We start from the raw sequence: 13655 nt of genomic DNA on the forward strand, positions 1-13655 counted from the left end.
TGTCGGCACGTGTCACTGTGGGTGCTTTCAACTGCGCTTCGGTCTGTGATGTAAATGAGTTTCTATAATACTAGGAATACAGCACTGAGGTCACATGGTCGATACTTAGAATATCAGCCTTAGGTGAGCAGCAGAAGTGCAAGAGATCAAATGCCGACTAGTTTCTGTAATAACTCGGCGAGGAGCCAGGCCACACCTTTCCGCAGAACGATTCACAATCCGACGGTCACTGGATCAGATTCTGATACAAATGCGCGATTCTTGATAAGGTGATATTCCAGTTGCACACTGAGTTGTTTCGTCAGTTCACCAGAAACCACGTAACGCGCCCTACCATCTCTCATCACTTGGCAGTCGCACACGAGTATGAGCTGTCTTCTCGTGATACCTCTGTTCACCGGCCGCCGCCGACGACTGTTTGCGGTCAGCACGTGCTGTTTGGATTGCACTTGAATTTTGTGCACCGTGTACACGCTCGCAGGCGATACGGCGTATCTGGCGCGGGCCGCGCCAACATATGTCGACGATACGGGGTAGCTGCACCAGCAGAGGCAGCGAGAACACTGGGACAGAGAAACGGTGACGTGTAGGCAGTTATTAATTCTTTGTGCAGAACGGAGCGCGGAGAGGGATAAGAATCGCAATAAAAGTGTCACCAGTATATGCAAATTGCAAATTACCTACGCTTACCGTCTCAATTCTCATCTGCAGTAAGCGAAAATTGCATTCTTCCGGCTCATTCTTGTGGGTGTGGGAGGAGGGGAGGTACCCGAGCCGGACACCCGGCCCCTGCATTTCTAATGATCAGCATCTACACTACATATTGGCATCAATTTTTTTCGATTCGAAAGAATAAGATATGTTACAACATTTTCGCTTATATAGATGATATGATTCACGTGCACGGACACACTGATTCCTTTTAATTTGCGGGTTATGAGACCAAAACATGTTTCTGCATTTGATAGTTGACATAAGTGGAGCGGTCCATATTAAGGCTCCTCTATGCATTGAAATTCGCAAAGGCCCATACAAGGAATGCAATTTGTTCCAGAGATCTGACATCATTCAGTAGGCTTACAGGGCCTGCTTCAGGTCCAGTCGGAATCGGATCGAAGTTCGAGCATTGGATTTATTTCGTTCGACAGGCCAAGATGCCGTTTGTAGCCATCATTGGTCCTAATGTTTTCCAAACAGCGAGATGAGGGCGATTCTCCCAGTAAACTATCACGTGGAGACAGTTTCCTGCACATCTTCTGAACCTCAGCTGACCGTCTGCCTCCCCCGGCCTTCTGTCGGACACCCAGCAGCCGTACGGATGTTTCTGTCCGCATCTGACCTCTCTGCGGTCATCGTACTCCATTCCTCTCGAGCCGGGGCGACGCCAGCCGCCGTCGGCCTCTCTGCCGACGGCGGGTTAATTTTATCCGCCGAGCTGCGGTGTGGGGCAGCGGCAGCCAACAGCCACCCAGTCGCCGCCCCGTCAATTGGCGTCCGATAGTTGCTTCCTTGCCCCGCCGGCGGTATACCGCGACGCGCAGACGCTCCGACGCGACGGCAACGACGCTCCGACGCGACGGTAACGACGCGTCGGCTCCGACGCAGCGGTGGCGACGGTGTTCGGCGGTAGTGACCGACGACGCGTCGGCCGTGACGGGCGGACACGCCAGGCCAGAACGGACACTGCTATCCGACGCGTTGGTACAGAGAAAGTGTGAGGAGAGTAGCGAGTGGTTTGTAGCGACCTGAAGTCCGTAGCGGAATGGTGATTCTAGTGTCGTGATTTGAGCTAAGCGTGATGCAGATGCTGAAGTGAGAAGTGTCTACTTTTCGACATTTCGCGTGCCGCATGGTGACAGAGTGACATGAACTAGCGACAGAGTGATGAATGGTGACAGATCAGCCGGAGTAGCCGTCCAGTACTGAAGTCGCTGGGAGAATGGTCGCAGTGTCACTGTCTGGCAAAGTTTGACGCCAAAGAGTTTGTTAATTAGACGTTATCGCCACAAACTTTGGTAATAAGACGTAAACAGCCATCACAATGCTGAGATCGTCGAAAATCAGCAAGGCCTTCCCGAATCAGAATCGATGACGGCATTGATTGCCGTATCAGCAACCTTTCGGTAACGGATTTCGTGATCCTATTGGAAACCATTTCGGAGGTCCCGTCGGCGGCCGCTCCGGTGACATAGCCGTCCAACGACTGGTGACCTGGGGTGACCTGCGGTGACCTCAGCGTTGACCTGCGTTGACCTCAGCAGTGACCTCAGCGGTCCCCCACCTCTCCACTATGACCGTGTCCTACCAGAACGAGGTGGCGTCCTCCACGAGCGGCGGGTTCACGCGTCTCCTCCTCAAGTGGCGCGGCTCGCTCTACAAGCTCATCTACCGCGAGCTGGCGCTGTTCTGTCTGGCCTACGCGTCCGTCAGTTTGGTCTACTTCAAACTGCTCACCGAGGACCAGCAGCGGTCAGTGTGCTGGGGATACGGGTGGCTTTGGGAGGTTAGAGGCATGACTTCGGGCCTCATGGCATATTTCAGATTTTTGGTATTAGGGGACGGTGAGTGTCGAATGGCTGGGGTCGTGTGTGTCTCATCATACTGTAAGATAGGTACGGATCAAGGTTCGTTGTTTGACTGTTGAACTTTCATAAACTTTATTTGCAATGGTATGATGCACATGCGATAAGACTAAACGTGTAGCCACTCACAGGCATCTGAGATAAAACTTAATTTAGTGTAAAAGGCCACACAACCTTTTTACCTAACTGAACATGACAACAAACTGTATAAAAGCTTCGGTCAATTTTGATGATTTAAAAGCGAATACCTCATGAAACGGTCATTCTTCAGATAGATCTCAGGTACCGCGAATCAAATAAAGTTTATTTAGGCTGTGAACTCGGCTGCTTTGCCATGGATTGCGCGCCATTCTATCCTAAATCCCGCATCTTTCATTTAATACATGTACGAAAATAACTGCCTCAATGTAAGGAAGTCAGCTCTGCCAAGCCTGAGAGGAACCTTTCTTTGAGAAGATGAATGACCCTCAGCTCGGGGTTAGAGTAAAACATCTATAATGAGCGGGAAACAGCTCGGACAGGGGAATTGGAAAAGGCCGTTTAAAGCATGCTGACAAGGGATGCTTTGTCAAAGGACAGAGCTTTGGCTCTGGAAACTGTGACGGGAAATAGAGCGCCCTTGGCCTGAGGAAGAGAGCAGACTTGAACACTATTCTCTTGAAATTATTTACGTCCTTTTTACTGCTCACCTGTTCTTCAACCAGTACCTGGTGACCTGATGAGTGAACAATGAACATGCATCTTTGGCTCACGTGTTTCCGTATATTATGTGGTCATTTAAATTGGTATTTCATTTAAGATCACTTGTTCACTTTCTCAATATCGACTGACCAATTACTGGTAACCAAGACAAACAACAGCTTAATTCAATTATCTTTGATTGCAGCGTGGATAATTGCAACTTATTAACCAATAACTAGATCACTGCAGCCATAGTTGGAATGAAACCAATCAGCGTAAGTCTCAAAATACAGAACAAAGCCCGAATTCAGAGTCGATTGGTGTCTGTTTAAGTCAAACTTAACTGCTATCTGAAATTGTGCTCACTATAATAGTCAATCACTACGAATAGGATTCGAGTCGCACAGAGTTTAGTCATTATGTCACCCTATCTCTACAACATATGATCGAAACAGGAACTGCCAAATGTATGAGTCCCCATTCACTCGACCAGCCTTTCGCTAATAAAAATGAAAATATAGGGTCAGATAGCGCAGATATATTTTGTGACTGTATGGACTGTAATGTGAGGGCATTTATCACGTCGCTGTTTTGAAAAACCAACCTTGAATATGGTTGACATCGGAGACATCACCCTGCAAAACCGTCTATTTAACAAAACATGCAAGTGGTTTTCAATTCTCTCATATACCAATCTCTTATACCTACCAATATCTCATGTACCGATAACTTACGAAATGCGACTAAGACTGATGCAGTTATGCATATTGTTTTCAAAATATACTTCTTGTAGACATTTGTGTGAATTTTTATGAATGACAGCTTACGTGCAGCGTTTTTTTTCGAATCAGTAGAGTAAAAAATAAATAAAAACGAATTTCGTTCAGTTTCAAAAACACACTCTTGAGTGGGAAGCTAATGAACGAACAGCGCTCTGGAAACGGTGGCCAACTCCACTTGTACTCATTAGGTACAGTTTATCTTTGGCACATCACTGAATAGAAAAGAGCTGTCAGCGCCCTTTCACACGCGCAAATGGGCGACCTTTGGCGGTTCAGCCCACAAATAATTATTAATTAGTAGCCCGCCAGCACAGTCAGGTCAGACCTTTGTCCGGACACAAATGGAGGACACCCTCCCCCCTCCCACCATGGTGACCCCTTACCTGTCCCATGGTTCGCCCTCTGTCGACCGTAACAATCACATACATGTGCCGGGGCGTGGGAAACCCAGCGAAAACGCCCCGATGCAAAGATCCCAGCCCGCTCGCGGGGTCGGGAGGGGAGGGGAGGGGTGGGGTGCACCGCGACCGGAACTCGTGAGGGGTCAGAGGTTGGCGTGTGCGGCCGGGTGGAGCCGTGCTCAGCACGTTCCCACGCACGAGCTGCAGCCCTCTGAGTCTGCACAGAGCTGTGTCACGTCACGGCACGGCCGCGGTCGGCGCCGCCTTTTTCCGGGGCGGCCACGGTGCTCAGCTCGGGTGCAAGCAGAGGACCACGTGCGATTGTGGCGATAGCGCCGCCGCCGTGAGACGGCCCGGTTGGATCGGCTCAGCGCCGGTCATTTCACAGCAGGGAAAGCTCCTTCATGTGCCGGTACAGGCTGGTCATCACGCTCCGGACTCACGTCCTCTGTAGTATACTTTTGCGGAAACCCAGGCCGCCGGTACCGTGGGAGGATCAGGATCGTGTCGACAGCGAGGCCGTCCCGGTGCCATCCGGCGCCCGCACTTTTTGACAGCCCCGCGACAGGCCGGCCGACAGAGGGCACCAAGCCGCCGCGCACGGCTGCCCTGGTAGGAAGGATGCGCCCCAGGAAAGGCGTGCGATGCAGGCGATCGCTGCAGATCAGCGGGCGTGCTCGGATTTTCCGCGTGCGTTATATGCGGCATCAGGGGTGCTTCTTTGACCCCAGAGATCAAGATTGCTAGATGAGATATGATTTCGGAAAGGCGTCTTGACTCGTGGTGCATGGTGACGACATTCAGGAAAAGTATCATGCCAGGCACCTGCTTCCGACAGGAGAAGTGGGAAGAATTGAGAACTTAAAATTACCCAATGTCTGACTCTGGACCTTTTGCCCGCGAACATGAGGAAGAGATGTGGGTATGCACATTTTCTTTAACGGAGGATTTATTTGTTTATGACACCACAGAGGCTGCTATACCCCTTAACGGCCTTTTGAATGGTCGCCGACAGAAGTGAAATGTCATGATGTATAGGGTTCTGAGCTGCCATTTTTTTTTCTTCAGTACCCTTTGACTTAATTGACAGATTTTTGTCTCCGCTGTTTGTCTTGCAAATTTTTGCAAGTCTCAAAGTTATTTAATGAATTCATTTAACTGCGTCGCATGATTACAGGGTGTCCCAGAAGTCTTGAAGCTTTTTTATTTTTGTCGTGTGACCTTGCTATGCCACTGATTAAGGCAAATGACGCCTCAAACGAAAGAGAATGAACTGAACTTTTGTATTTTCATGCGTAGAGCACCACTTTAGTTAGGTGGCCCCCGTTGTGAGTCGCGCAAGATTGAGCACGAGAGATCACGTTCTTCGCTGCCGCCAAGATCTCCCGGTTTGCGAAACACCGGTGTCGCCATGCCCGTTTCTGGTCAGCTTCAGAGCCTTATTTCATGAAGCGAGCCAGGAAACAGAGTATTGGATCTCGGAGAAAACATTAGCAACATAATGATTTACTGATCAGAAAGTCTCCTGACATGTTTGCACGCATCCATTACAAAAATAAGGCTCAGCTGCTTGAGCGCGCTAAGCAACAGCCGGTTGTAATCCTTTGATTCGTTGCATTATTATGGGGCTAAAACAAATATCAACCCGTCGCAAATATATGTCGCTAATATTATGTCGCTCGCTTCAGGGAATAAGACTCTGAAGCTGACAAGAAACGGGCATGGCGACACCGGTGTTTCGCAAACCGGGAGATCTTGGCGGCAGCGAAGAACGTGATCTCTCGTGCTCAATCTTGTGCGACTCACAACGGGGGCCACCTGACTAATGTGGTGCTCTACGCATGAAAATACAAAATTTCAGTTCATTCTCTTTCGTTTGAGGCATGATTCGCCTTAATCGGTGGCATAGCAAGGTCACACGACAAAAATGAAAAAGCTTCAAGACTTCAGGGACACCCTGTAGTTTAGTGCCACAACTTCGGGAAGCTGGCCCATCTCGCATGATATGAGTAAAACTTTTAATGGACAATACTTTCTGCCTAGTTAATAAAGAAGTTTTCACAGTTGCACGAAGCTGAAAGCAAATGAAGAAAATGCGCAATCATAACGCCAAATTTCCATTTATTTTAGAGTTCCAGCAAGGTGATATGAATAACCCTCTTATTAGGTACTCATTGCGAAAATTGTCAGCAGTGTGATTGAACATTTCACTTGCAGGCAACAAGTGACAAGCTACGAAAAATGCTACAATTATGTCAATTTATTTTGAGTCCATGTATGCATGCATTGCTCACCAAGCTTGACCTGCTATAAAAACAACACGCGGTGCCTCGTCCAACGCGGGCCGGTTGCCGTAGAGGTCTCGACACTCTTGTTTGCACAACGGAACTCCCATGGGAACGTGCTGCCGGCGCAGTACTTTTTGCCTATTGGTAGTCCGATTGCCCAAGCTGTATCGCTTTCCGGTTTCAGCACCAAGGGTTCACTGCACCCCTCGTGATGTCGGCCGAATTTTATCGTGTTGCATTGATTGCGATGGCTACGAACGGCGATTTCCCATTTCAAGAATTGTGTTAATCGTGAAGACAAAATAATAATTTATGTTATACTTGGTACTGGTGCAATGGATCATGGATAAGGACACCGAATCGTGACGCATCCTTGATATAATTAATATCATAGATGTCGATGCTTGAAATCGAGAAAAGGCACAGCAATATGGTTGATCAAATAAAGAAAGCTTGTAAAAGAAATATATGCATTCACGTCACCCAACTTCGTGTCCCTCTGAAAACGTCAGATATATCACCTATCAAACTTTCAGCTTGCCGTCTTACCATTCGGTACTGCAACGCTTGACCTATTGTAGTTAATAGTTATGCCTACTGTCGTGCGTATTGCTGACGTTGTCGAGCTGACCTCCACCGGCCCCGGGTCAGCGGTCAGCTGGCTGACCCGACCCCGACGAGCGGTGTACCCGCGGCGACCGGTCACGGTCGGTGCTGAGAGCCGCGAGCACGGGTTGGCAGCCGTCCAAAATAATTCACGCGTCCAGACAAAGCCATTATGAACACGAGGTAAATCACAGGCGGATCCAGATGGATTAAAAGTGGGCCAGATTCTATCAGCATGTTACTTCATTGATAAAGTTGAATAAAACCATTAATTTTGCCTTTCCTCTTGAAGAATTGAATTACCTTCTTTGTATGCAAGCAATTTTTTCAACCTCGGTCATGAGCGCACCTGGATGTTCATAGATGATTTATGTCCAAAACAATGTGGGGAGGGGGACGTATATTACCTCACCTGGAGGAGAGAAAAACGCAACCTTACCTATCCTATAACCTTGAACTGAACATTACAATAACGTATGTGTAGTGAATGGTCGATGGACGACGATTTGTCGCTGATCAATATGTCAACCTAAATTCAATCAATTTTTAAACACTGAATCAGCCCACTTGGATCCGCCTTTAAATGCATGTAAATAATATACGACAAAAATGAAATACCGTTCCACTCTGGAACGGACTGACCGTTCAGGATCCGAAGCTCCATGGAGGATGCTGGGACGAGCAGCCGTGAGTCAGTCCATGGTCTTCTTCCCCGGCGATCGACGCTCACAGTGTTTTCACTAATCTCACCCAACCAACTCACCCACCAAAACTCACTGCCAGTTCAATCACTCATCGGTTATGGTACTCACGAGTCTCCGATCCGAGCACAATGTCCTCAAGCTTGCACAAAATGTACCTTTATAACGACCGGAGCTCGTGATCGCGCACTGTGAGGCACAGACACTGCTGAAACTTCTTCCACTCACCAAAGCACATCGCGAGCAACACCGATCACCTAAAACCTCACAGTCGCGTCGGCATGTCTTCACCACGAGAATTCACCCCCCTCCCCTCGCACCTACTGGAACAGTTTACTGCGCACAAGCCCCTCTAGTTCGTCAGGTCGCCGCTAGGAGCAGTTCGTTGACAAATATGGCAATGCAAATTGTTTATCTATCGCAGTCGAATAATTCTACAAATAAATGCGTAATCCCTGATATATTTACTTTAAAATAATGAAAAGAAACGCTGCTCAGTCTCTGTTTGCTTTCGAGAATATCCAGTAAAGGACCTAATTGTAAACAAACCAAGCTCCGCTTCCCATCTCCCGTCACCATGGAAACTCGTCACCTACAGCCGAAGAGGTCAAAAGGTGAGCTGGCGCGTGCGGCCGACGCGTCGCCCGGCGGCCGGCGAGCCTTTGACAATAAGGTCGATTTTTCTGTGAATCGCAATGCTTAGAACGGCGTGGGGTGAGGGTCTATAGTCTATACCGCCTGCAGCGAATTGGGTGATCATAACGTGCTGATTGTTTATGGGTTAGCATGCGGGGTGTGGATTGATGAAAATATCTGATTTGTACGTAGGTCATGCATTTGGACTGCAAGGCTACTCGCATTGGGAAAACGTGATAGACATCACTTCCTGTGGGGTTGACCTATCAGCCACATGCTGCCTGGAATATGTTTGATTGTTTTTTTACTAGCAATCTAGTTCCAACGTTATTAGACAGGTACGGGGAGCACGTGTATATAACTTAAAAGTCTCATTTTGTGCTTCACAGCCATGAAATAATTAAGTGTGCTATGAACCATCAATCGCGGTCTGAAAAGCCATACAATGGAGACCGTATGTACAAATACAAATACAAATACAAATACAAAAATCGTTTAAAGATGAACTGCTAATTTGTGAAGTTGTAAGCTAATCAAATTTAAATTTCAATGCTGACAGAAATAGCAAATATGCTTCTTCCGGGGTAATTTCCGGGGTAATTAACTTTAGATGTAAAGTAGCCGTTTGACCTCCTTCTGATGTTCACAATTGAGGATCTAAGGGAAGGCATATTGAACCAAGCACAGTGAGGTGGTAAACAAGCCCTCCTCCCTGATATACTGACAGCCTATAACGGAGTCGCGACGTCCCGGCGCAAAGCTGGGATGCTGCAACGTTAGTTTGAATGATAACTTTACCGATAAAATGTGACACATATCGATGAGAGCTATGGAAATCAAAAATGTTATAATGCCTACCTATACGTATATGCTTAGCTGAACCATGTATGTGAGCACCTTTACACATGCATAAACTCCACTCATAATTATGAGTCTCATAGTGATGAATAGAAAAATGACCCCATTGGCCACATGATTGTTATGGATGAAGGCACAAATAATGGAGCCACGCCATGACATTTCGTCTATTTAAAAGGAGCCTTCCAAGCGCTGTCGACAAGAAGATGCATGGCGGGTGCCTCCCTGTCTTAGCTGCGTCAAATCTCGCAAGTTTAATTAGAAGCAACCTGCCGAAGTTCATCGAACAGTCTTCGACCTACAGCTCGATCGGATCAATAGTGCTCAGGGCAGGCGGAACAGGCCCAGATAATATATCTATCCCGTCTGTAGGTAACCGAGCAACCACCATACAGATCCGGCACTGCATGCTAAACGAGAGAGACGTTATTTGGCGCCTATTTACAGAGACGGAAATTGTCTCTGTGTATTCTTGGAACAATACTTCTGGAAGTGGATGTTTTTAGGAGCATCCCTGCAATAGTCAGAGATGGAGATCTCGGGGGGGGGGGGGGGTCGGGGGTCAGGACCCCCATGAAAACGAATTACTGCTATGTAAGTCAATGGTACTGCATCCAGCTCGCCTCCATCTGCCCGGCCTGGACCACCCCCCCCCCCCTGAAATTTTGACAGATCTCCACCCCTGGCAATAGTAGGTAAGTACGGTCGACGTTGAAAAAAAACCTCCCGTTTTTAGCTGCATTCTGCCAGGTGGAAGCTGAACTCCCTAAAAGAGACAGTTGCAGAGCAGAAACATACCTATACCTAAACCTATGGTTCATTTTATAGACAGTGACATGAAGGAGTGAAAAAACCCTTCTCTAAACCGCTAGAATTAACTTTGTGTTCTCAAGCTCGTCATTTCTTTATGAAATGAGACTGCAGTGAGCGTAGTTGGTAAGCAGCGAAAATGAGTTAAGTTTGCACCATTAATCTCACTGAGAGGGTAACGTGTTCAGGAACCTGATACCATTAGCCGACAAGCACGTCACCTTCACGAACAGCAGTTCACGAATCTCGTGCCGCTCCCCGGAGACTCCCCCAGTCTTCACCTTGTCTCTCATCTTCACACGGCACCGCCCGGACCTGCCGCAGAAAATCGACTGTGACGACCGCACCAGTGCCCCACCCTGTCGTCCGGAACGAGCCCCCATGAGGAGCTGCGCTCTTAGTTTGACCTTATCTGTCCCGCGGGCCTGCCGGCCGCCGGCAGACCGACCCATCAGTCAGTCGGTGAACTGTGACGAGCTTCCGACGAGCTGCGGCGGCTCGGACTCGTTATAGCTGAGGGCCTAGTGGAGCACGGGAACAGGACATGCTTAGTGTCCGCGCGCGAGATATACTGCAGATAGCTAAAAAATGGTGGTTTGTTGATTATGCCAGTGCTGACGCATCATACAGCACGATGTAGGTTGATCGGTTGAACGGTGCAGCCCATGATGTTCTAACACATTTGCAATAAAATTTAGCCAAGAACTTGCTTGGTAAACGTCTGAACAATTGGTCGGTTAAATTGCGAATCGGTGTTGATCAAATTTATCCTTAATTGATATTTCTGAGTGCATTAAAACTAAGCAATACGGATGCCCTTGAAAAAAACACCAAGCAGCCATGAATGCAATTCCAATAACGCCAGGAACAATGCGACATACAGCGGATACCCAGCTTATTGAAGTTCTACAAACACATCGGAAGACGAAGCATGTAGAGATTGTTTGGACAGCTCTGAAGTAAAATAATCAATAAGCTCTTGTTCTGAAACACTTCTGGCGTTTCTGGCAGCTTCAGATGGAAACGTCAATTTAGCCAAGAAAGTCTGACATGAGCTCTTCGGACGTCTTTTCAGAGCATAGACACATTTTTGAAAGCTCGTTTCGATTCTGATCTCAATGGCCTCGTGAATCGTGATGCTGGCGCTATCCCTTGAAAAGTAACGATGCCCAATTAAAATGATATCTTATTTGTGAAAGAAATTGAAATGCATTGTACTTTTACGATTCAAAACCATTAATTGTACCTACTCTCTGCCCTGTCCAAAAATACCATGAGGATGAAATGACTGCGGGCTCCTTACACCACGAACAGCTATCGTGACTCGTGTTTTCAGTTTTCTCCCGTCTCCGATAGCATCTCTGTAGCCCCCTCCCCGTCTCCTCTGCCGCCAGGGTGTTTGAGCAGATCCGCGACTACTGCAACCAGTTCATCAGCCTCATCCCGCTGTCGTTCGTCCTCGGCTTCTACGTCACCTTCGTGGCCCAGCGCTGGTGGCAGCAGTACACGGCCATACCGTGGCCCGACAAGTAAGTGGCGTCAGACACCGTGATTACCTGATAATGACGTCATGACGCGCGCTAATGTGATGATGATAGCCGTGCTGATGTGATGATGAAGTGGAATAACCCGCGCCGTCGGCCGAGAGTGGCGCCTCAGCTGGGACATCCCAGACCGGGGTTTGGGAGTGGCGTGTTATTATGTGGGAAATCTAACTGTTTGGACGTGCAGCGAGGTGGACTCGAAGTCAGATGGCCATGTGCCAATGGTAGCAATGCGAAGCAGCGGACTCCTGGGACATACCGCGCTCGCTCGGATAGCATTATTCATTCAGGGGGAGCTGGGGACATGTCTCGCCATGGGCTAGTTTGTTGGTTGTTTCTCAGCGAATTAGCTAATGACACTAATTCCATTAGTGGCCCGATCGTGGGCCTCATGGGACAGGCAAAAATAGTTTTCGCTGGTGGGGACGTACATACAGGGATAGCTCAGTTGGGGATTCCTGTAGGTATACAGAATATAGCATCCATATGATCTGGATGTGATAAAAAGATGTTAGTGTCGTGAGGGACATATGGCTGCCAATGTAAAGATGCACATGGCCCAGGAGACTATCACTCACCACATAGCGCTGATGTAACGACCGGTCTGACAGTAAGGTCAAGTTCAGAGTTCAAGGTCGCTGGGTGTGACGTCACGAGGTGGGCGGAGCTTGGCCTGGGTCATGTCACGGTGCAGCCTGCAGGACGCGCACGGGGTGCAGTTACAGAGAGCGCCGTACGGTTACAGACTCCTTTCGCTCGTTGTTGAATGCAGTAAGGCTTCTGGTGAGGTGCCAAACGAAAGGTCACAGGCCGCGCTCTGTCACGAGGCTCGTTACAGAAATAGCGCCAGACGTTGCCGCAGCAGACGGGTGTTGAATAAAACAAAACATCATCATTCATGGTAATGCTTAGCTAACAATTGCCATTCACTATGACGAATAAGACGTGAAGATAAACAGTAGCCCAGTTTTACTTCGACACACACGCTCAATGCTGAGTAATAGACGTTTCTCCTCTTCGTCCCACGTTCCAGCTTTCACAGCTGCTTCGAACACCCCTGGGCCCGCTCTGCCGCAGAATTCTGCACGCCATTGCGCTGTACGTGCGCGGAGCCGACGAGAACTCTCGGATGATCCGGCGGACGATGGTGCGGTACCTGAACCTGTCGTTGATCCTGCTGCTGCGTTCCATCTCCTCGGCGGTGAAACGGCGGCTGCCCACCCTGGACCACCTGGTGGAGTCAGGTGAGGGAGGATAGACCGATGGACTGCCTTATTATATGAGTCATGTGAGGGAAGATAGGACTCTGATGAGTCAGAGGAGAGGGGATATCACTGGCTGGTGGGTTAGGTTAGGGAGGATAAGGCTGATTTTGAGCCACTACTAATAAATGAATTAATAATTTAATAGCTACAACAAATAAATGAAATGATATGATATTTTGACCTTATTCACTCTACATTTACAATACTTATTAGAAATAAATAAATTGATTTATATAACCGTCTACTAAATCGTAAAAACGCCCAGCGATTTTGATTCAAACCGGAATTATTTTTGACACCCTATGCCTGGTTTGATGTAGATCGTTTGCACAGCTGCGTTCGATCACCTTTGCCCCAGGGTTGATCGCCCTCCAGCGGCCAGATTCACGACCGATATCCATGAGCCACCGCTTCCGCAATCTCCATCCTGCAACTTCCCACGGCGCCCCGCTACTGCAGCTGGCACCGGCTCACAACGGACCAGAAATTGATGATGTTTTT

The 13655-nt window shown here is 48.3% G+C and overlaps 1 protein-coding gene across 2 annotated transcripts in view; it reads left to right on the plus strand.

Moving 5' to 3' along the window:
- Window positions 1-1470: 1470 nt before the first annotated feature.
- Window positions 1471-13655, plus strand: part of LOC122369632 (bestrophin-4-like) — a 64214-nt gene continuing 52029 nt past the window's right edge. Inside the window, exons 1-3 of one of the 2 annotated variants that reach the window (XM_043344523.1) lie at window positions 1471-2469; window positions 11740-11874; window positions 12967-13133. In XM_043344523.1, coding sequence (XP_043200458.1) covers window positions 2291-2469; window positions 11740-11874; window positions 12967-13133 — 481 coding nt within the window. In that variant the 5' untranslated portion in view covers window positions 1471-2290. The remainder of the gene's footprint in view (window positions 2470-11739; window positions 11875-12966; window positions 13134-13655) is intronic. The other variant, XM_043344524.1, reaches the window with a different exon arrangement.

The sequence above is a fragment of the Amphibalanus amphitrite genome, unplaced genomic scaffold, assembly GCF_019059575.1.
Source record: "Amphibalanus amphitrite isolate SeventyFive unplaced genomic scaffold, NRLGWU_Aamphi_draft 001057F_arrow, whole genome shotgun sequence".
Classification (NCBI taxonomy): Eukaryota; Metazoa; Arthropoda; class Thecostraca; order Balanomorpha; family Balanidae; genus Amphibalanus; species Amphibalanus amphitrite.